Here is a 23,808-nt window from a genome sequence, read left to right as displayed (position 1 = left end):
CTCTAGCATTTAGTGGCATGTGTGAAACTAGCTCCTGCATATATTAGTATATTGAAGGAGAAATGGGGAGAGGGCTTTAAAATAACAGGTGTGGAAAGCCAGACAATAGATAGAAAGCAAGCCATGAGCTACAGACCGCCTGTCAATCATCTGGTAACATCTTTTCATCCATCCCAGTCCTGGCATCTTTCTCCTTGGTGTGGCTCCGTTCAAGTAAACAATCATATAGTCTTCAGCAACCATGAGCTCCAAGGTACTTATTACATATCTAAACGGAAACAGAGCGAGAAAATGAGTGAGGAGAGGAGGACAACAAAAAAATTGTTCAAAACCTATTCTTTGCTCTTCAAAAGAGTACAATCTTGTGATATAAGCAACGGCTAAAGTTTTCATAAATTTCACTATTAACCAATAGGGCTCCCGTAGTCAGTGGCAGACTTGGGCTGGATCAACATTGGTCTTCTAAGCACTTTTTAAACTAACGTTCTATAGTGCTTAATAGCAGTTTCCCATTGCCGGTGGCTCCATCTGGTGTCACATTTTAACAACACGTTTTTAATGTTATAAACAACAAGTGTAGATTTGCCCTTGGGCTTTCATATTTCAGCAGCACCCCCCCCCCCCACACACACACCTTCCCTTCTAAGTCATTGTTGCAGCACCCCCTGCAGCCCACATTCAGCTCAGTGTCCAGTGTGGGTGAACTGGTCATGCTACCCTAAATCCGCCTCTGCAGTACCATATGTACCAATCCAACCCAGATGTGCTACATTTATACGCTAAATAACTACACATGTGGCACGTGTCAAAACTGGCACGGATACCCTCTAGGTGTGTGCGATATTTAACCAAGAGGGCCATACTAAATTTATTTGTTAGGACAGTGGGAGCACAAACAAACAGCAGGGAAACGTCCACACCTGCTTCCATTGCCAGGGAAGTCAGAAAATAAGTGTAGAAACCCCAGGACACAATGAGTGGCAGGGCTTTAGTCTGGAAATTCAACCAGAAGACTTGCCTCATGCTTAATCCACAATATGGTCAACATTTGAGACTGAAGTTTTATTATTTCAGCAGTGGCAGGTTAAATGGAGATCAAGGAAGCCATTCCTTATTTGAACCAGAGCATGGCTGAATTCATACTTAACAGTGGGTGACATAAGAGTCACTTTGCCATAGCTCTTCCACTTATGATAAGCTGAATGCAGGAAGGAGTTTCAGTGAGTGGGACTGAGGTGCATGGGGGTGGGGGTGGGGTGGGGTCTTATAAGCCTCATTTCCAATTTAGCTAGCATGGCTCTTCTGATATGATTCTCCCGATTCCTCCTTTCCTCTAATATCCAAGTGGCATAGGAAAACGTCACGAGAAGCAGCCTCAGTGCCAATATATGGGATTAAGTACCAGGGTCTCTCCTGAACTGCCCTTTCTATACAGATTTCAGGCAAAATCTTATAGCCCCCCTCTTATCTCAACTTAGCTCTCTATCCAGAGAAAGACAGGTTTTATATTTGTTGAATAATGTTACGGGGAAAACAGCTTCCTTGGTGGCCAAATTTCTTTTTCTAGCTCTTAAGCATTGTAAGACTAAAATTGATTGCATTGACATGGGTTTATCTGTATAGCTTCATGTTAGTGTTGGCTATGTTTTATTCTAAAGTTCCTGTAGATGTTTTAGATGTTTTAATTTTGTATGGATAAATGTATTTTTTTCCCTGACTGACAGTTGAATAAAGAATGATGATGATGAGTACCAGGGTCAAAGGTTGGAAGATGGCATTCACTGGCTTTTGTGTATGAACTGTCATGTATGAATAGTCCTTCAAACATTCAGTTAGGACAAATTCTATCACCAGTAGTGAAGCAAGAGAAAAAGAGTTATGATTATGGGTCTTGGTCTGTTATCTCTGGGTGATTCTAGCCCAAAACAGCACAGACATATTACAAACCTTGGAGAATAGCAGGAAGGAGGCACACAGATCAATATGCTCTAATTCTATTTTTTTTCCTTTCTGTGCACAAACCAAACGTCTGTTTCACAGAGAAGCATTAAATGACAAATGAACACACATTTCTGATGCATTTAGGTCACTTTTAAACCTTCAGCTTATCTCTCAAATAAGATTGTTATCTATCACAACACAGTTGCAGGCATTAACTTCAAAGACATGATGGCCACATTGTTCATGCCTCATCACTCACAGGAAAAGGTTTTCCATGACATAGTTGTAATCAGTTCGACTGCTGTCTGGCAGAATACATGCAGCAAACACAATGATGGCATTTACACCATCCCCATAGTATCCTGTGGAAGAAACAAAAATGCATTTGTTTCTCATAAAGTACGCTTAACAGAACAATCTCTAGAAAGCAACCTGGCCGGCCTCACAGCTGCTGAATATCTATGCACATGCATACACTCTGTATTTTCTGGGAGCAGAAAGTGCATGAGAGCAGGTCTTGTGTAACCGAAAGGTCACAGCTCTATTCTTTGCAGAGGGCAAGAAGAGTCACAAAGGCTGCTTCCAGACCTCTTCTTCATTCCTGATTTGTTTAAAGGGAGATTAAGAAACATAGGTTATTTAATGAACTTTCCTTCTGATTTGCTAATGGGAAGGTCAGATGGCATTCTGTCGAAGCAAGTGTTGTTCCACAACGCACCCATTTCCTTATTGCAAAAAGTCTGATCTTTTGGGTAAGCAGGTTTGTTATGCAAAATTTCCCAATCAACTATAATTGTACAACACAAATTTGCTGGTATGTGATTGAATCCCATCTGAAAATAACGACAGCCTGGAAGCACCCAAAATATGTTTAAGCAATACAGTTCTAGAGAGTTGCAAATGAACTTTTGTCTTAGATGTTCCTAAAGTTATAAAATGTTTTAAATGTTTTCTTTAATTTATTTTTAATTGGATTGTCTTGTTGCTGCCACCCTGGGCATCACTGGGAGGAGAAATTCAATAAATGAATAAAATAAAAATAAATCCTAGCTCCAAGTTCCATCTTCTTCAAAAGTGTCTGCAGAATCAGCCTGCTCTGGGATTGAACCCACCTTTCCCCCAATCAGGGTTTATCTAGTGTCCATATTGAACAGTGAACAGCCTGCCTTGAAAATTTCCACACTGACCCATTGTGGGAGATTAGTGAAGGAGTGCTATGGATATTTCAAATGGCCTTTGCATTCCACTACCTCCCCACTCCAAAAACAACAACAACAACAACAACAACAACAACAACAACAACAACAACCCCAGATTAGGCAGTGCTTTTTTCCCCCTGGGGGTACTCAATCGTATGGAATACCAGCACCTTTTTTCGTTTTTAAAAGAACTGCAAAGTGGGGAATTCCGCCACACTGCTACCACCAATAAAAAAAACCCCTCCTGTTACCACAAGTCTATAATTCTTTCACAGTATAGCAGAAGCTTTCCAGCTTTACCACAATGAGCGTTCTCAGAAGGGGATGAAGTAACGTAACCTTTCTACAACTTTATAAAATTCACCAAATGTTATGCGCAGCATTACATTTTTAGTCACACAGAACAGGAAGCAATTCAAAATCTCTAATGGATTTTTTTTGTTTCTTGCAGTCTGTTATGGTCATTAAAGGTAAAGATAAAGGGACCACTGACCATTAGGTCCAGTCGCAGACGACTCTGGGGTTGCGGCACTCATCTCGCTTTACTGGCTGAGGGAACCTGCATACAGCTTCCGAGTCATGTGGCCAGCATGACTAAGCCGCTTCTGGCGAACCAGAGCAGCACACGGAAACGGCGTTACCTTCCCGCCGGAGCGGTACCTATTTATCTGCTTGCACTTTGACATGCTTTTGAACTGCTAGGTTAGCAGGAGCAGGGACTGAGCAACGGGAGCTCACCCCGTCACGGGGATTCTCTTAAGATTTAGTGTCAGGAGTATAACGTATTCCTGGACACCGCAGAGTTAGACGCAGACTTTTCTGGAAGCTTCTGGCTGTTGTGTAATTGACTGGACAGCACAACGCAGGAACTCAGAAACTCACTGGATAACTATATACAGTATTTATTGAAGCAACTAGCATCCATAAGTTACTATTTACAGACTTTACAAAATAAAAGAAACAAAACATAAAATCTTTTCCTCTCTGTCTCTCTCTCTCTACACTGATCACTTTCTCCACACCAACACCTGCACCACACACTAACCACACAGCTCTCACACAGAGCTGAGTCTTTAGGAACTCACTGACCAATCACAGGTCGTTGCTAAGGGTCTGAGAGAGAGCAGATCTGGGCTTTCTGCCAACTAGTTAATTGCTTGGAGATAGACAGCTGCATTTCTGCACGTAGGCAACTCTGAAATCTCTAACAGATTCAAACCGCTGACCTTCTGATTGACAAACCCTAGGCTCTGGTTTAACCCACAGAGCCACCCGCGTCATCAGTTGGGTGCTAAAATCAGAGTTGTCAGGTTCTCAAGCTTGCTTTGAAGACCTTCCCAATAATAAACAGGCCTGTGGGAACTGGTTATGGCTACTCAGTCATGCTCTGCACATGGCCAATAATATGCTGTTATTAGCTCAACTTGTTCCAGGACTGAAGTCTAGCTAAGACTGGAAAGTGTCTCCAGGGTGGAGGCTTGATGAACACTGACTCTCCTGCCTTAGTCCTTCTGTCTGTTCTCCTCACTCTCTCCTGTAAAGCATAACAGATTCATGCTTGGAAGAGGAGGTGGGTCACAGAAGCCAGTTCTGTTCTACTTCCTTGGCTCTTTGAAAAGCGCACATCAGCCTCTCCGTGTTGTGACCTAGTGAGGACAGGATGACTGTCATCCTCAATCCACGTACCATATGAAGTCAGAGAAACTGCTCTGGAATGAGTTGATTCAGTTAGGGCACAAGACAAGACAACTAAAAATCTAAAAGGTAGCCACGTTCTTTGAGTAAAGGTGACAACTTTCGTTGGCAGGCCGAAATAACTTGAACACCAACACAAGTGAGTCAATTGTTCCTGTAATATTTAAATCTATAAATGCACTATGAACTAGTTTTTTTTCCTTCCTTAAACCTTTCCTTTGTAACTATGTAAACTAGTCCTGGAAAATGAAGTGTTTTAAACATAAAATAAAAGTAATTAATGGTAAACAGATTGCTGCTACAGCTTCAGAATAGATCTCTCAATAGACAAGGAATTCACTGGGCATGTAGAACCAGGCCTGTTTCTTTCCTTAATGAAAACTTAGTCTAAATTTGGATCTTATGAGATAAGAATATTAATAAAAAGAGTATTGTTTTCTATTTGGGGTGGGTGAATGGCTTTTTTGTTCCATGCCACTAAAACCGTAATGTAGAACAATCCCACCTCCATGAGAAATGACCCTTTTATAAGGCTCAATGGCTTTCATGTCGATCCTCTGCTCATGTTCTCCTATGACAACTGTTCTCCATAACCGGTTGTCTTCTCGCTCTTCCTCAGCAGTATATTCTGGGATTGCTTCAGATTCCTCTTGGGAAGCTTCCTTAATGGCCGGCTGCTCTTCTGAGGAGTGCAGAGGCAGGTGAAAGAGAGAATAAAGTGGCAGGTTATTACTGACATCTGGAGAAACATCATCAAATACGTTTTTACTTATGAGACCATGGCATCCTGCCATGAACTTAATTACACTATTCTCGACTCCTTTAAAAAAAAATTAAGATCAGAATGGCCCTGTAATTTTAAAAGACTAATGATCAAACCTACACTCCTGTTTTAGTATGATTTAATACAGGGGTGATGGATTTAGCTTGCAAATGAGTTTGAACCATACAGACACTGCTGTTTGTGAATATCCAAGAAGAAACATCGGCTGCATTGAAAATGCCTGTGTTATGTTGGAGTGTATAAGACTGTTTATTACACAATATTACAATGTCTGGAGGTAAATTTGAGGTTGTCAACTTCCTACTTGTGTGCTCCTTTGTACAGATGGCGTTTCAGAAAACAGAATGGCCTCCTTCTGGACCAGTTGTTTAGGATTGACTTTTGTTCCTTCCCTTCCTTGCTTATCAAAACAACATGGAACTGTTTCTTGCGCAATTACTGAGAAAACTAATCCCAGATGAGAGCCAAATACATAATGTTTATCTATGGTTTGGATTAGTGGTGCATTAACTGCATGAAATAACTAAGTTGGACATCAATTATTTTGAGCCTAAAATAAAGTGTTTGGATCATGGTTGTGCATGCCATATGTTAGTAGATCCAACCTTTGACAGTAGCCGCTGGCTCTTTCACTTGTATGGGGTAGGGGAGACATATGGCACATTACAGAGCTATCCTTATTCAGCCTGGACATCTGGCTATCTAGTTGCACTTACTGGGCTGTTCCCAGAAATTGAGGTTGGGCCTACATATGGTAGAGGCTGCAGTTGAAGAGCATTCAAAATTCATGGAGTGTTCCCAATATACAGTCCAAGGAATATCCAATGTTTATAGCCGTCTTTAGCTTCTAAATATTCAAGAATGCAGTTTTTATGAGGATTCAAACACAGCATCCCTGCAGCTGCATTGTAAAGAGATTCTGTTCAGTGAGATCTGTATCGCATGATTGTGCTGCACATGCAAATTGGCTTAAGTCGAATTTTTATTACCTCACACACAGGTACCATCAAAGGGTTGTAGTGCTTTTGCTAGTGTAGAGTGGAACTACATGTTATGCCTCCAAAGGCTGGCCAACATCTCCTCTGCAAAGTTGGGTGAGGCTGTTTGTATAAGGGCAGTCAACAGAATTTCAGCAACTACAGATTTCCACCCCACCTATGTGTCATAAGTTGAATCTGGCAAATTTGTTTTTCCTACCCAACAATTAAAAGTAGAAATGTTTATCTTCCTGTACCCAAAGCTTCATTCTGTATGATATGCCTTCATTCCAAGCCTAAAGACAAGTTCCTCAGGCACAGCCAACCATACAGTAACAAATGAAGGGCCTCCCAGCTTGATCTTCACTGCTGGTTAATTCCAGAGTTGCCACCTTCTGACCCAGAGATGAGGATCTATCAGTTTTAGAACTATCCCTAAGAAGTACACTGGGCCTGCCCTGAGCAAGCAGTAGACAGCAACATCAAGCTGCTGCCTCCGAGTGGCAGCTAAGGGGGAAGGGAATGTGCACGTGCTGGAGAAGAAGAAGAAAAGTTTGGATTTGATATCCCGCTTTATCACTACCCGAAGGGGTCTCAAAGCGGCTAACATTCTCCTTTCCCTTCCTCCCCCACAACAAACACTCTGTGAGGTGAGTGGGGCTGAGAGACTTCCAAGAAGTGTGACTAGCCCAAGGTCACCCAGCAGCTGCATGTGGAGGAGCGGAGACGCGAACCCGGTTCACCAGATTGCCAGTCTACCGCCCTTAACCACTACACCACAGACTGCTGTTGAGTTTGATAGTTGAGAAGGCAGGCTGCAAACTAAGCAGAATAGATGCCATTAAGACTCTGCTGTCAGGCACGCACCAATGGCATCATGACTGCATCTTCCTATTTGCCTCAGCAACTGCTCAGTGCATCCTCTTCCAGCTGTGCTTCAACTCAAGCTGTGCCTTCCTATACACAGAGCACAGGTAGTTCCATATAAGCAGTTCATTTTAAAATGGGCCTGGACAAGGGCTGGAAGATGACAACATTTGCTTAAATATGCTGATTAAGTATGTGTGGGTGAGGGAGAATGACAATGGGCGATATTTTTAGCTCTGCTGTCCCACTAAACATGCTTCTAAAAAGCACATAAGCATTAGTGACACAAGCTTCCTTTAAATACAGTATAAGTCTTAACATAGGCATGTGTCCCTTTTAAGGCTACCTTACAAATAGAGTCAGTCTAATCAAAATGCATTGGGAACCTTTTCAGTCAGCATTTTTGGAGTAAATAGACAAACTAATTAAAAATCTGGACTGCTTTGCATCAAATTATTCTCACAGCTGCTTTTTCACACACCTGGCTTGTGGGCCTCTCTGAGGCATCTGTTTGCTCTCTGTCAATAGGCAGGATGATGAGATTGGTGGACCTTTGGTCTGACTCAGCAGGGACTTTTAATATTCTTATTAACTAGGCCCAGTAATTCTTCCATCCACATAGTTAGTGAGTTGTGTCTTCAGAATCATTTTAAGAGGGAGGTTAAGATATATGATCTTATATTTCCTAGGCAGAGTAAGAACAGCCGCCTCAGGCAGCAGATTCTGGGTGCCATGAAAGTGGAACAAACTGCTATTTATTTACTATTACCACGTTTTTACTGCCAGAGAAGGGGAGAAGCACTTGTGGGATCTTCTGGCTCAGGTTCCGAAATAGTAACCTGCTTTGGATACTATGCCCCATAGCCTGGCTTCACAGTTCAGCTTCTCCTTGCATTACATTCATTCTTTCTGAACAGCTTTGTAATATTTCTGTTTCAAAATAGGAGCACTTTGTAGACCAAAAATATTAGCTGATATCTCATCCCGAGTAGCTTTTCAAACTCTAGGAAGCAAAAAACCATTTTGTTTGCTAGCTACATCGAATCCAACTGTCTGTAGCCTATTATAGACAGGTACGAGATGGTGAACAATTTACGGCACTGATAAATCTGCCAGACTACATTGTACCCATGTGGAGAAATACAGAAGATACAAAATGTGGGCTGCAATCCAATAAAACACTTAGCTGATGCTTGGCTTCAAACATTTAAGCACTGATTGTGTGCAGGAATAATGTAAATTGAGGGAAAGCCTAATTGCTAGCAGTGGGGGTGGGGATGAAGAGCTGGATATTAGCAATGGCACAGAGAATGAGATAAAATCACTCCTTTGTCTCTACCTGGATTCCTATGGCACAGCAGACAAAAGCAGAGTAAAATCAACCTCTGAGGAGACCTATTGGTATTGTACTATAAACACAACTTTTGTATCTGGCTTATATCAATATTCTTGGGTTGAATCCAAAGTTAGTCATACTCAGAGTAGACCCATTGGGTAGAATGCAACTAAGTTGTTGCATGCACTGAACAAGGTCTGCTCACGCAATGGGACTGTCCCTGCCTCTCCTCCCTCCTTGCACCCCCTAAGTCTGCTCTGGAGGGGTGGGGGAACCCCAGAACAGGTTTGGCGTGGCGGGGTGAGGGGAAGGGAGAAATCCCACTGTGCAAGCAGACCTAGTTTCATGCACACATACTCCACTTAGCAGTATGTTGAATTCCACCCCTAGAAAGCAAAGTATATTAGTAACTTGGATCTATTAATTTTAATTGGTTTACTCTGCATAGAACTTAGTCAGCTATGGCCCCATTATTGTTATTGAAGTTAAGGGTGGTCGTGTGAATCTTTGTCTGGTTCAGTATGTGGAGCAGTTCAGTGCATTACAGATACCAGTTGCAAGACCACTCGCTTGCATGATTTCCAAGCTAGATCCTTGCAGTAATGGGATGTGTTGATGTGTAAAAAATTGGAATGGCTTCAATATTGGTCTCTACAAACAAGGTGAAAACTACAAAGTGAGAAGTATTTTGTGCCCAAACTTATGCTCACAATGCAAAGCTCATAAACAGCCTATGTGCAGAAAAGTGGGATTCCACAAGAATGAGGAATGATGGAAAACCATGTATGCCACCTTGAGCAACTTGGAGAAACAGGTGGGATATAAATGTGATAAATAAAAATTCAATAAGAACTGGGTAGTTTCATTTAGCTGCAGTGGGCATCAAGACAGAAGCAGAGCATAGTTTGATGTGAGCTAATGACTGGTGCCTTTCCAGGTGAAAGTCTACCCTGAGTTTCTCCAGTGACAAATTTCTGAGTCTATTAACTACCGGTATAAGTTGCTTAAACCACTTGATCTGTGAAAATGCCTGTGAGTTGTATAAGCACCATTGTTCTTAGTACTGATATGCAATTAGCTGATAGTTGCAGAAAAGGTGAAACATTTGTGCTGTTCCAAGAAATTACTGCAAAACTTCAAACAGTTAATGCCTAAAGCTGATTTTGATAAATCATAGTAACTAGCACTGCAGACAGTAAAGCAATCTTAGTCCACTAAATTGTGTGAGTTTCAGACATTTAATCCCTGGCTGGGGAATCTGTACCCCCCCCAAGGTGTTGATGGGTTACAATACCCATCAACCAGGACCATTAGCTGAGGTTGCTGAGAGTTGGAGTCCAACAACATCTGGAAGCCCTCAGGTTTGCTGCTGATGATTTACCAGTAATCAATTTAACAGTGCAATCCTATACATGACTACTCAGAAGTAAAGTCCACTGTTTTCATTGAGGCTTAGTCCCATTTAAATGTGTGTAGGATAACAGATTACATTTGCACATGAGTAAAAACAATATATCAAAAGCAAATAAATCTTACTTTCTTTATGGCATGTGTGCTATAACAAGATCATCTTAGAAGATACATTTCTTTCTATGTGATAAGCTAGGACTGCCGCCTGCCATTTTTAGAGTGCTAAAATTAAAAAGAATATTTTTGGCTAAGAAATCTGCTGCCCACTTAACCGGAGGCTCATTTTTAGTCTTTCAAAATCAATTAATGTAACTAAATGACTGATGGAACACTGCGATCTTGATATCTGACTTGAAATCATTACTATAGTGAAAGCAGAATGCATGAGACTCAGAATCTGTGTTCGTTTCTGAACACACAGCTGAGTTGACAGCTGAAGCCCTAGAGTGAGAATCACTTTCCCACTGCTAAGCCTTCCTAAAAATAATATAGAAAATGCACATTTCATCACTTTGCATGCTACTTTACCTTCCCAGTTTAATTCATTTCCATGCCCAGCATATTCAAAAGAATCTGCTTCATCTGGTGTGTCCAGGTCATCTACATTGATGTCAATTTCATCTGGAGTGTCTTGGTTATCATCAGAAAGGACAGATCCTTCACTTTGGTCCAAAGAGAGATTGATATTCGGAGCTGTGAGTTTTATCCTTCTGGGGTTGGAACCATTGAAATCTAGAGAATTGGGAGGTTCTGAATAAGTGTGAAGATAAAATAATCTCTGTTTTAGATAAAAAAAACTATTACATTGAATAACATTTAAATAATTCTGCCCCAGCCAGCCATATGGAACTATAATATTTCCATCAAAATTTTGAAAAAAAAGTATTACCATATAATAAAAATGTACCTAAAGAAATTACATTCAAACACTCAAGGATTTAAATTTATATAGAAGAAGAAGAAGAAGAAGAAGAAGAAGAAGAAGAAGAAGAAGAAGAAGTGGTGTTTGGATTTGATATCCCGCTTTTCACTACCCGAAGGAGTCTCAAAGCAGCTAACATTCTCCTTTCCCTTCCTCCCCCACAACAAACACTCTGTGAGGTGAGTGGGGCTGAGAGACTTCGAAGAAGTGTGACTAGCCCAAGGTCACCCAGCAGCTGCATGTGGAGGAGCGGAGACGCGAACCCGGTTCCCCAGATAACGAGTCTACCGCTCTTAACCACTACACCACACTGATGAAAGAGAGTGGAGGTGGGGGAATAGAGGAGATGGTATTACAGCAAAGACGTTGTGTTGTGGTTAGCATAGATAAATAGCTAGATGGGCCTTTCAGGACTGCTCTAGTACGTCTCTGTCATTTTCTGGAGCCTGCAAGTCTTATCTGGAATCCTGGGCTACTGCTGTCTAGACCTATCCTACACATCTGTGCTGTGTGGAGTAAATGGGTTGAGGAATGGGCCCTAGTATGTCAAAGTCTTCTTTCCTAACCACCGCACTTTAGGCAGCAATTTGAAATGCATTGTTTTGACTGCTATATGTTAATTTGGAAGGCAACTGTAGACAAATAAGCTGTAGACAAATTTAGCAAGAAAGTGCAGAGTAGCTAATTACCACATGAGCTCATGCCTGATGACACCAAAGCACAGGAGAGTGTGCTGCAAATTATAATCTTTTGTCAAGAGAACCACTGGATTAGCTAAATAAAGCAAAGTTAACACATTTTTCTTCCAACACAGGAATGATCTCGTGGCAGCACAGAAACATGCTTCTCACTGAATTAACAAAATGCTTAGGAAAAGGAGGAGGATCAAAAATATAATTAAAAGGTTGTTGTCTTACCAGGTCTCATCTCTGTAGCACTGGAGTCTAGCATAGTCTCATTAGAAGGGATATCCATTCCAACATCCTCCGATATTAATCTGAAGCACACATGGACAAATAAACAAGGAAATATCTTAGAGTTTTGTATTAGAGCCATCATAGTGCACTAGGTGGAGATCTACCCATTCTGCTTTCATTGGAAAAAACAGAGAAATGATAGGGATATGCAGCTTTCACTGAGTTTTAATCCGTGTCAGAGAATTAACGTTATTGGGGGGTTAACAACAAAACTCAAAGTCATCTTAAAATAAAGGTTCCTACACTAAGTATTATGGTATTAGGGAGCACACCCACATTTAGGCAGCCCTAAACAGAGCTCTTTCTGTTCACGGCCTAACTGTGGGGGGAGAACTAACACCATATGCATATATTTTAATCAACATGAGTGAGTGATGCCAGAGGCAATGTTTAACAGAGACCATGTTGTTACTGCTTCTGAAGTATGCCTGGCTCTATTTTTTCAAGCTTCCAGGATCCTTTTGGACAAGACTCGAAATGACTTTGACCTACCTATCATGCTTTAAACTTGACTATCTATGTACCATAGACGAAAAAAAAATAAAAGTCCTTCCAGTAGCACCTTAGAGACCAACTAAGTTTGTTATTGGTATGAGCTTTCGTGTGCATGCTCACTTCTTTAGATACCATAGATTTCATAGATTTCATCATAACTTCTAAAGCCAAGCAAAACTAGCTGCTTGATAATGTTGTTCAAGTGCCAAGTAAAAATGGCTGTTCCTCTTCCCTGGAATCCCTTTCCTACTGAGATTACCAAAAGTTGGTTTTAAAATAAAAATGTGTACACACTTTAATGACCCCAAGCCAAATCTAACCTAGAAGTTCTAAATAGCAATCTATCAATTAGCAATTCTTCCTCTGACACCAAACTACCCTACAGTAATTGAGTTAATGCCGTACCATTGGCTACAGAGCTTTGAACTATCAGATGGGCTACACTTCAAAATACGGTAGCTGAAAACTATTCTAGGACTGCATTTGTAACACTATACATATCTATTCAGAAGTAAGTCCCACTGTGTTCAGTTGGGAATTGCTGCCTTGATTTTGTTTAAACCTCTCGTTTAAATCAGAACCAGTGAAGGCGGTGAAGGTCTTGTGTGAGTGCCTGGAGGCGGCTGGAGGATGGATGGCAGCTAACAGATTGAGGTTGAATCCTGACAAGACAGAAGTACTGTTTTGGGGGGACAGGGGGCGGGTGGGTATGGGGGACTCCCTGGTCCTGAATGGGGTAACTGTGCCTCTGAAGGACCAGGTGCACAGCCTGGGAGTCATTTTGGACTCACAGCTGTCCATGGAAGTGCAAGATAATTCTATGTCCAGGGCGGCTGTCTACCAGATCCATCTGGTACACAGGCTGAGACCCTACCTGCCCGCGGACTGTCTCGCCAGAGTGGTGCATGTTCTGGTTGTCTCCCGCTTGGACTACTGCAATGCGCTCTACGTGGGGCTACCTTTGAAGGTGACCCAGAAACTACAACTAATCCAGAATGCGGCAGCTAGACTGGTGACTGGGAGTGGCCGCCGGGACCACATAACACCGGTCCTGAGAGACCTACATTGGCTCCCAGTACATTTCCAAGCACAATTCAAAGTGTTGGTGTTGACATTTAAAGCCCTAAACAGCCTCGGTCCTGTATACCTGAAGGAGCGTCTCCACCATTGTTCAGCCCGGACACTGAGATCCAGCACCGAGGGCCTTCTGGTGGTTCCCTCATTGCGAGAGGTGAGGTTACAAGGAACCAGACAGAGGGACTTTTCGGTAGTGGCGCCCACCCTGTGGAACACCCTTCCATCAGATGTCAAGGAAATAAGCAGCTATCCTATTTTTAAGAGACATCTGAAGGCAGCCCTGTTTAGGGATGTTGTTAATATTTAATGCTGTATTGTTTTAACATTCGTTTGGGAGCCGCCCAGAGTAGCTGGGGAAGCTCAGCCAGATAGGCAGGGTACAAATAATAAATTGTTGTTGTTGTTGTTGTTGTTGTTGTTGTTGTTGTTCTCTTTCTAGGCACATTTACTTGGGAGTAATTTAATGGAACGTAGTGCAGCTGATTTCTGACAAAACATGCATAGGGTTGTTCTGTCACTCTCTTTGGTAGGGCCATATTTATCCCTGTACCCAGAAAGCTCCAATGGAATGACTTTAGGAATAAATTAGACAATTTCCCCCCATTAAAAAACCACCCATGCAAACTCTTCCACTCTTCTAATCGTATCATAGGTTTACTGTTACCAACATTTAGTAGAAGTATTTCCATATGTTACATCTTGAATCATTTACAGTATTAACAATGACGTGGGTAAATTTTGGTAGTATACTTTGCTATAAAGAACTAATAAGAAACCCCATTAATGTATGAGCCCGAGACACACCTGGGAATATGGCCAATTTATCTCAATGGGATTTACTTTTGAGTAGGCATGCAAAGTATCACAGTGCTAGCTGATCACCTTATAACAGACTTTCAGAAATACTTTTGCAGAGTCAATCAGAAATATGCTATACAGACAACCCCAAACAGCTGCAATAGCAACGACAAGATGTGGAAATAGAACAGCTAAAGGAAAAAGAACATCCCTGACAGCAATAGGCCATGAACAAGAAACAGAATTAGGAAAATATTCATTTACAATTAGAGGCCATGCATGTTAATATTTATCAGCCCAAGCTATAATGTGCATGGAAGATTTCAAAAGGTTCCCTGGCTCCTGCTTAAGAGAGTTTATGAACAATCTCTCTTCTTGAACCAAGGAACTTCTATATATTTCAGCTTAAAAGGTACATGTGGCAGAAATAAATATATGTCCAAAATCTTCTAGAGACAGCATGATTGGCACTGAGTTAGTTGAGAAAGGAATGTTCCCAGCCGACCACTGAAGCAGAACATGGGTCAAGGTTACCTGCTTTGTAACCTGACACAAAAAATACCCAGGGAACCACTTCACATACAATTTCTGAAGCTGTGAGCAATTTTGTAGTGAAAACAAAATCAGTTCCTGGCATTGGGAAAGATTCCTGCCTGAAACTCTGGAGCCACTGCTGTTCAGTGAGCCATATCTACAGTTTCCTGTGTTTCCATGTGACTTCATTTATTTCAATAAGCCGTTGAAAGTAAAACAACAAACAAATATTTGCTACTGAAATGTACTCCTACTGAACTGTAGTTCCCACTCCAGAGTCTGGGCAATGCTGGGTAGAAAGCAACTAAGTCATCTTCCTCCCTGAAGGAGCATCTCCACCCTCATCGTTCTGCCCAGACACTGAGATCCAGCGCCGAGGGCCTTCTGGCGGTTCCCTCACTGTGAGAAGCAAAGCTACAGTGAACCAGGCAAAGGGCCTTCTCAGTAGTGGCACCCGCCCTGTGGAACGCCCTCCCATCAGATGTCAAAGAGATAAACAACTACCTGACATTTAGAAAACATCTGAAGGCAGCCTTGTTTAGGGAAGTTTTTAATGTGTGACATTATAATGTATTTTAATCTTTGCTGGAAGCCACCCAGAGTGGCTGGGGAAACCCAGCCGGATGGGCGGGGTACAAATAATAAATTATTATTATTATTACTCCCACACATAATCTTAGTTCCAAATGTTGGGTGCTGCTATGTTTTCCTGAACACCTCTGTTGCTCAGGGACATAACCAGCATTGTGGGAAAGTTCCTCCACTGCTATACACTACAGACAACACATACAATTTTTTTAAAAAATAGAAAAAATTATGCCAGCTCGTCTGATAAAGAAGCCATTACTTTTACTTACAGTTGTAAAGTAAAAGTAGAGACAGGTGACTTGAGAAAGCTGATTAATTGTACAGCCTCCAAGGAGTTAAATTTCTGTAGACACATTCTGCAGCATTTGATAAGCTCACCTTGGCCTTCTTGCAGCTTAATTAGCAAAGCATAATTAAGAGAAGGCCTTATCTTCTGTATGTTGGTATTTAATTTGCAGTACAGCAATCTGTTTGTACATCCACAGTGAGATGCTGCAGAGAGAGAGAGAGCTATCTAGGCAACATGTTTTAATTATCCATAATATGTGCAGTACAAAATGGTGTATAAATATTGACAAATAATTTTCACAACCACAGCTGAATGAGAGAATTGCATGATTAATCATTGTGGTTATTTCTGTTTTACTGATAATCTAGAAGCATCTATTAGAGGTCAGAAAGGAAGTTTCTACCATTATGATGTCAGAATTCAGTGCTTCCACAAATCAGAAATATCACTTGGCAATTTATAGCTGATGGCTGAATATCAGTAAATTTAGTATTTCTGGAAAACATTTCACTGCAATTTCGGGGGGGGGGGGTGTTTTCTTGAAGCTACCAACATGAGTCTGACCAAACTGCGGGAGGCAGTGAAAGACAGGAGTGCCTGGCATGCTCTGGTCCATGGGGTCACGAATAGTTGGACACGACTAAACAACAACAATAGATTTATGGGGGAGGTCCCCCCAAACCCTAGGAATGAATAAATGCTAGGACTTGGATTAATTGGGATATGGATTAAAACAAAAACTGCAGAGCTGTGGCAGACAAAGAATTCCTGGGCTGGTTTATGCAAACCAACCTGGCCCAGCTATGGCTATCAAGAGAACAATAGAGGGTCATTAACAATACAATGGAACTTCCCTCTTGCCCCCAGGTGTGAACAGAGACTGGGGATTTGGAACGCTGCCAGGGTAACTGCTGGGGTGGTGGTGAAATCCATCTTGGAGAGGGAGGCAGTAGGATGCCTGTGCTGCTGCTTCTTGAACTGACCATGCCATAAGGCCTGGACTCTGTCCATGCAGGCCGAAGGTGTAAATAGGTGAATAAACCATATTTCTTAAAGCACAACAGTGTCTTCTATTCTCCAAAGGGAAGGCGATGATCCAGCAAGTGGGTCTCCAAAGGGACACAGACCCCATGGACCATTGCCACCACTTGGCAGAGAGAGGGGCAGGCACCTGACTTTTGTAACACTGGTGTCAGAAGTGGGACCTGTGTTTCCTGGAGAGAAGGCCTAGGAGTGACGTGGTACCTGAAGTAAAAAATGGTGGGAGGAGAACCAGCAACCCTAGAGCTGGAGAGAAAACTAGCAGAGACAGAAAAGGCAGTGGCACTTTGGCAGCAGTCCATGTTCCTGTGCAGGCAGCTGGTGCTGGAGGACAAGCAGTGGTGCAGTAAGATCAACCATCTGCAAGAGGAGTATGTGCGGCACATCCAAGGAAAGCAAGATGTGACTCCAGATGAGGTGAGGAAAGCAACAACGTTCCTCAAGCAACTCATGTTGGTGGACCAACGGTGGCGTAAGTACACGAACAAGCGGTTCAATGAAATAGACCAACTGATAGACCATTGCAACGGGATTCTCTCTGGGGAGAAAAGTGTAATGCCATGCAAGGGGAGTGCCCTGCTGGAAGATTAGAAGTTACAGGAAGTGTACCTGGAAGTGACCTGGAAGCCCAGCTGCCAGGCACCCGAGAGGAAGGGATTGCCAGAGAGGTCCAAATCGTGGATGGGCAGTTGAAGGGCTTCTACTGTGAGGAGTTGCAGTCTGTAGGTGAATGCAACGGAGAAAAGGATAAGCTGGCTCGAGTGGGAGAGCAGTCGGCTCCCGCTGAGTTGAAGGTTGAGCCTGAGGAAGTGGGAGAGGAACGCACACCTGCGAGGAAGGCAGTGGATGTCGGTTTACCCATGGAAGACGCGGCAGCTTCCTGTGCGCTCAGGGAGAAGCAGGTGGCTGCTGGATTGGTGCCTTTGGGGGTCTTCCATTCTCCTGTGTGTCCCTGGGACCCAGGGCTCTTGGCACTGCCTGGCAGAGAGAGGGGCAGGCACCCAACCTTTGTAACAATATGAATTGCCCATAGTATCTAATCCCTGCTTTGTCCTTTTTGTCCAGTGCTGATGCTTCAAAGGAAGGAAATGACATCTCAAACCACAGGGGGACAGAACCCGATTCCTTTAGGCTCACTTAAGCACAAAACCTGTTGCTCGGTAAAATCTGTCTTTATAAGAACCTGTCATTAAAAGCTAATGGTCCATCTTGCCCAGTAATATCAACCCTGACTGAGAGCAGCTTGCCAGCGTCCCAGGCAGAGGTCCGTCACATGAGCTACCGTATTTTTTGCTCCATAAGACGCACTTTTTTCCTCCTAAAAAGTAAGGGAAAATATCTGTGCGTCTTATGGAGCGAATGGTGGTCCCTGGAGCTGAATTGCCCAGGGGCCAAAAGAGGATCATGCTTTTTATTTTACAAAGAGGAAAGGGAGTGTTGAAAGGACCCCGCTCAGCAGCTGATCAGCAAGAGATCGGGAGAGAGATAAGAGTCCCGGCTCCCTTTCAGCCCCGCCCTCCTTTGTTGAATGTGCTGCAGAGGGAGGTTGTTTGTTTCCCCAGGACATGTGACTGGCTGATTAGATTATCTGACTGGAAACAGTAGAAACAGCTCCCATAAGATTTTTCAGAAATGTGAGTTAAACCCCATAAAAATGGGGCTTTTCCTCTTTGCTTTTCCCCCTTTGCAAAAGGAGCTTTGCTTTTCCCCCTTTGCAAAAAAAGCTGCAAAACCTTTAGCTGATCCTTTAAAAAAAAGGCCTTTTGCCTTTGCAAAAACAGCTGCAAAGCTTTTAGCTGGTCCTCAAAAAAGCCAGGGCTTTTCCCTTTGCAAAAAAGCTGCAAAACTTTTAGCTGATCCTCAAAAAAAAACCAAAAAAAAAACCACACACTAAAAACCCCAGGGCTTTTAGAGGAGGAAAACCAGAAAAAAATTTTTTTCTTGTTTCCTCCTCTAAAAATGAGGTGCGCCCTATGGTCCAGTGCGTCCTATGGAGCGAAAAATACGGTAGGTTTCTTTAACTGGAACAAAGAATGTGCACTGAGCAATGCCCATTCTCTCATAAATGATATTCTTTCTTTGAGGGTTGAAAATAAAGTGAGGGTACAAAGGAAGAAAAAAAAAATACAAACACAAATAAATTGAAACTATGCTAATTAAGAATTGGTGCAGCACTTTCCTTTGATGTGGTGAAACAGTGGCTATGAAAACAAATTTTTAAGTTGGTTCTAAGCCAACAATTTGGCAAGAAGTGGCATGTAAAGCTACTATACACAAGCAAAATTTTTAACAGAGGTGAGCCACAGAGAGTCTGAGATGCTGTGAACTATTAGTAAGGTTATAACAGATAAGTTTGTTACTGTCAAAAGAATGTTAGTATGAATAGATGAAATGGGTAGTGCCAAATAGTGGCTGTGTATAATACACTATGCAATTAAAATACTCCCCCAAAGAACTGTAGTTTACCCCTCAGAGAGCTACCACTCCCAGCACCATCAATAAACTATAGCTCCCAGGATACTTAGGGACAGCCATGTACTTCAAACATATGACGTGTATGCAGCCGTAGAGGGTGGCAGCAGGAGTACCTGAGACACAACCAATCAGCTGCAGAGAAACTTACAGGAATTCAATCACTGACAAACTGAATGGCAGATTTATTCAGGGTCTGCTGAAATACATAAGCAAAAAACATTTGGAGCGAGCCTCATATCTAATGTTAAATCATGCCTCATACGCAATGTAAAGAATCTCAGTGGCAGTTTAAGAACACAGTTACTGAAACTGGATTTTTACATAGTTAGGGCTCTGACTTGTAAGAATGCCCTAGTTGGAGAATCTCCTGGACTCTAAAAAGAGAAAACTTGTACCTTAAGTGGTTTGTATTCCTAGTCCCAGTACTGGAAGCGTTTAGGCAGATTGTTAGCTGGCCCAACAACCAAAAACCAAACTTCTTTTTTCTGCAGACCAAGAAATTGCTGTGGCTGATGCTGCAACTCAAGAGCTGCCTCTCCAGAGCTATTCTGTATATCTGATGGATGGCATATCAACACTATGCAGTGGGATCAAATTAGTTCACAGAAAACCTTCAAAAACCCAGCTAAAATGTATAGATTTGGAGAGGCCTTTTGAGATTTTCGAGCTTCCCATTGGAGTGCTAGTTCAGCCTTCTTCATCTGCTTATGAGTAATATAATCACATGTGATATAATCACAGATTCTTCTCCTGGAAATGCCGTTTTTGTTTTGGAGCTTCCTATGGGAGAAATAGGAAACCACTGAGCCCCAGGGCTTGTTGATCAGAAGGTTGGCAGTTCGAATCCCCACGACGGGGGGGGGGGACTCCCATTGCTCGGTCCCTGCTCCTGCCAACCTAGCAGTCCCTGCTCCTGCCAACCTAGCAGTTCGAAAGCACGTCAAAGTGCAAGTAGATAAATAGGTACTGCTCTGGCAGGAAAGTAAACACTGTTTCCATGCGCTGCTCTGGTTCGCCAGAAGTGGCTTAGTCATACTGGCCACATGACCCAGAAAAACTGTCTGCGGACAAACGTCGGCTCCCTCGGCCAGTAAAGCGAAATGAGTGCCGCAACCCCAGAGTCATTTGCAACTGGACTTAACTGTCAGGGTTCCCTTTACGTTTTTATGGGAGAAATTAACTCAACCCCATTCATTGAAGACTAAATACATGTAACTGAAACAACTGTTTATTTTCTCCCAGTTTATGCTTGTTTTCATATCCCTTTCTTTCTTGCTCTCTCATTCTTTGAAAAGCACCATGTACATAAATTACATAATCATCACCTAAAGCACTTAATATCCCATGTTAGGTTTTTTCACATCCTAGGGTTGGGCAGGGGTAGGTTATAGTTCATTTCCTTGTTCTAATTCATGTGAATGAATGCAAATTTTAAATTGCCCAGTAAATCATTGTTGACTGAGGGAGGAAAGGTGAAGTGAATGCCTGATGCAATTAACAAAATTATTGTCAGGGAAGTTAAAATGCTTATACATTTTCTACAAATCCATTTGTAATACCTATGCAAATGAGGAAACCATTGTTTGGATGGGTAAGCTGTACAGTAATTTACTGCTGGAGGTTCCACATACCTTCCCACAGTAGGGCTTGAGTCACACATAAGAGCCCTGCTGGTTCAGGCTGAAGGCCCATCTAGTCCAGCATTCTGTTCTCATAACATCCAACCAGATGCCTCTGGGAAGCCTGAAAGCATGACCTGTGCACCACAGCACTCTCCCCACCAAGGATTCCCAGCAGCTGGTATCCCTAGCTCATTACAGAAGTAACTGCAGCATTATTTTGGTGTTGAATTGCTCCTAAGATGTCTAGCAATACTTGACTGCTTTCCCCCCTAAGATGGTCAAAAAAGACATGGTGTAGACATGGATACAAAAACCCCTGTTCTGAAAGTGTTGGATAGAGTGTGCTTTTCAAAGGTAGCGTCGCCTATCATTCATATTCTTCAATATTTCCAAAATAAATGCTAGGGAATAATAGAACAGCCAGCCACCATTTTCCTTCTTAGAGTGAAACGGTGAGGAACAGTAGTCACTTAACCAGCACTGAAATAAAGTATGAACATGGCAGAACTTTTGTTAACCTGTGAATAAACTGCCATTGTTTGAAAGGGAAACATGAATGGTTAGACAGTGTTCTCAAAGTGACTAGCATGAGTTTGGCCAAACTGTGAGAGGCAGTGAAAGATAGGCGTGCCTGGCGTGCTCTGGTCCATGGGGTCACGAAGAGTCAGACATGACTGAATGACTGAACAATAACAACAATTATTAATATGAACAATATTTTATTAATACAGTGGTACCTCTAGTTATGAACTTAATTCGTTCCGGAGGTCCGTTCTTAACCTGAAACTGTTCGTAACTAGAGGCGTGCTTTCGCTAATGGGGTCTTTTGCTGCCGCCGGCACACGATTTCCGTTCTCATCCTGTGGCAAAGTTCTCAACTCGAGGTAACTCTTCCGGGTTAGCGGAGTTGGTAACCTGAAGCGTTTGTAACCGGAGGTGTTTGTAACTCGAGGTACCACTGTATGTCTACAATAATATTATGAGTTTCAGCCAGGAACAAAACTTTGCACTAGGCATAAAAGAATAATAAGCAAATCAGGACTCCATGCTGAATTGCCTATACTGGCTTATACTGTCCACAGTATTGTTCTGTTTTCACTTAGATTTTAGGAACCTTATTGAATGCTATTGTTTGTACTTTTATTCTTTTCTATGTAAACAGCATAGATACTTTTATTATACTGAGCAGCATAATTCTTTTATAAATAAAAGCTGAAGAAAATAGAGGGTAGGATGCCCTGGGCTATATTGATTTAATAGGCTGTTGATCCAAGCTGATAAGTGTTGGTTGTATGTGGAAACACAAAAATTAGGTCAAGAATATACATGGGAAAGCCCTAAAATGGGAATGTAGGTGTGTATGTTAATATTGGCCGGCAGGAGGGGGAAAGAAAGTGAGTTGAGCCCATTTCAAAGGAACTGATGTCAGAATCTGGTGCACTAACTGCCCTAACCAGTGAAATTGTCTTAGCAACAGCATTTTCAGTGGCTATAAGTGGGTCAAGTTGGGATTTACCAAAACCAAAAATGCAAAGGCTGCAGAAGTCTGAATGTGAGAGGAGAGCTTTGAAGAGAGGGAGCTCTGTGAATTGAAGGGGAGGGCAGCATCTTGTGTAGGAATCAGCTAGAAGAATACTGTGATTTAAAAAAAAAAGAATGTAGAAAACAGAGCTGTCTCATTGGGGTCAAAAGGTGATTAGCAGCAGCCATGTAAAAGGGCTCAACTATATAGACTTTTTGGACTTCCTATAACACTACACCGAAGAGTAGATCAGCCTTTGCCAACCTGGTGCCCTCCAGGACTACAAGTGTCATCAGCCCCAGACAGCATGGAAGACAGCATTGATCACTAGAAGATGGGAGTTCCTATTATCTTTGCAGTAAGAATGAAAACATGAGGGGAAATGAGGGAGAAAGCTATTGTGGCTGAGAAGATACCCGGTACATCAGATTCAGATTCCTAAACAGGGTTCATTTCATGTTGCATTGCCACAACAGATACAGGATTCTTCACAGTGTTCTCTCTGGGAAGACTGTTATTTATCATTTTACTAACTGCTTTATACTCTTCATGATGTAAGACATTATGACTACCGCTTTACAGACTAAGAACGAGAGACAGACCCAAAACATAGATCCCTGATTCTGAGCCTAACATTATATCCAAACAATCACATTAACTTCATGTGGCTCAAAAAGGCGTAATACTGACCTGCCAACTTTCCCCACCCCATTTACAACTCTGCTTCATAGGAATTTATAACCATCAAATGAATCACATGCACAACATCTCTCTTTACACTTAGGCTTTAAAGACTTCATATTTTAAACCCTCCACACCTCAAAGTAGTTTCTCACAGGAATTTTTCAATCTTATTTCGCTGACAGTTCAACTAGCAGCAATTCTGGCTATCATTTCAAAAGTGTTCATAAGACTTTCCAAGCTTTGCATTCCTGTTCATTGTCCACTTGACACCCAATTCTCTCTTGAAAATTTACAGTATCTTTCTTTTCTTTTCTTTTTTAACCCGAATGATCCAGGAGGATGCTTGAAGAAAAAAAGTGTCATATGCTTCATTTCAGGTCAAAGGATCAAAGACAGGACAGCTGTGTCTGCCTACCGGGCTATAAGGCAGAAGGGATCGCAAATCGGTAATGCTCCCTTGGTTAAGCAGGCTTTTAGCCCCGTCAGACAGTGGCAGTGCCTTCATTCTCTCCCCACCCCCTTACTCGGAAAGAAAGCTATGCAGAGGACTAAATGACAATAATGAAGAGCCTTAA

General features: G+C 42.2%; 1 protein-coding gene across 1 annotated transcript in view; it reads right to left on the bottom strand.

Moving 5' to 3' along the window:
* Nucleotides 1-23,808, bottom strand: part of PRUNE2 (prune homolog 2 with BCH domain) — a 135,213-nt gene that overhangs the window by 11,472 nt on the left and 99,933 nt on the right. Inside the window, 5 exon segments of the mRNA XM_033164828.1 lie at nt 137-268; nt 2,201-2,303; nt 5,341-5,517; nt 10,738-10,959; nt 12,049-12,128. Of these exon segments, the coding sequence (XP_033020719.1) occupies nt 137-268; nt 2,201-2,303; nt 5,341-5,517; nt 10,738-10,959; nt 12,049-12,128 (714 nt within the window).

This window comes from Lacerta agilis, chromosome 11, assembly GCF_009819535.1.
Source record: "Lacerta agilis isolate rLacAgi1 chromosome 11, rLacAgi1.pri, whole genome shotgun sequence".
Taxonomy (NCBI): Eukaryota; Metazoa; Chordata; class Lepidosauria; order Squamata; family Lacertidae; genus Lacerta; species Lacerta agilis.
Note: the sequence above shows the minus strand (reverse complement) of the source record. Positions and strands in the feature narration are given on the sequence as shown.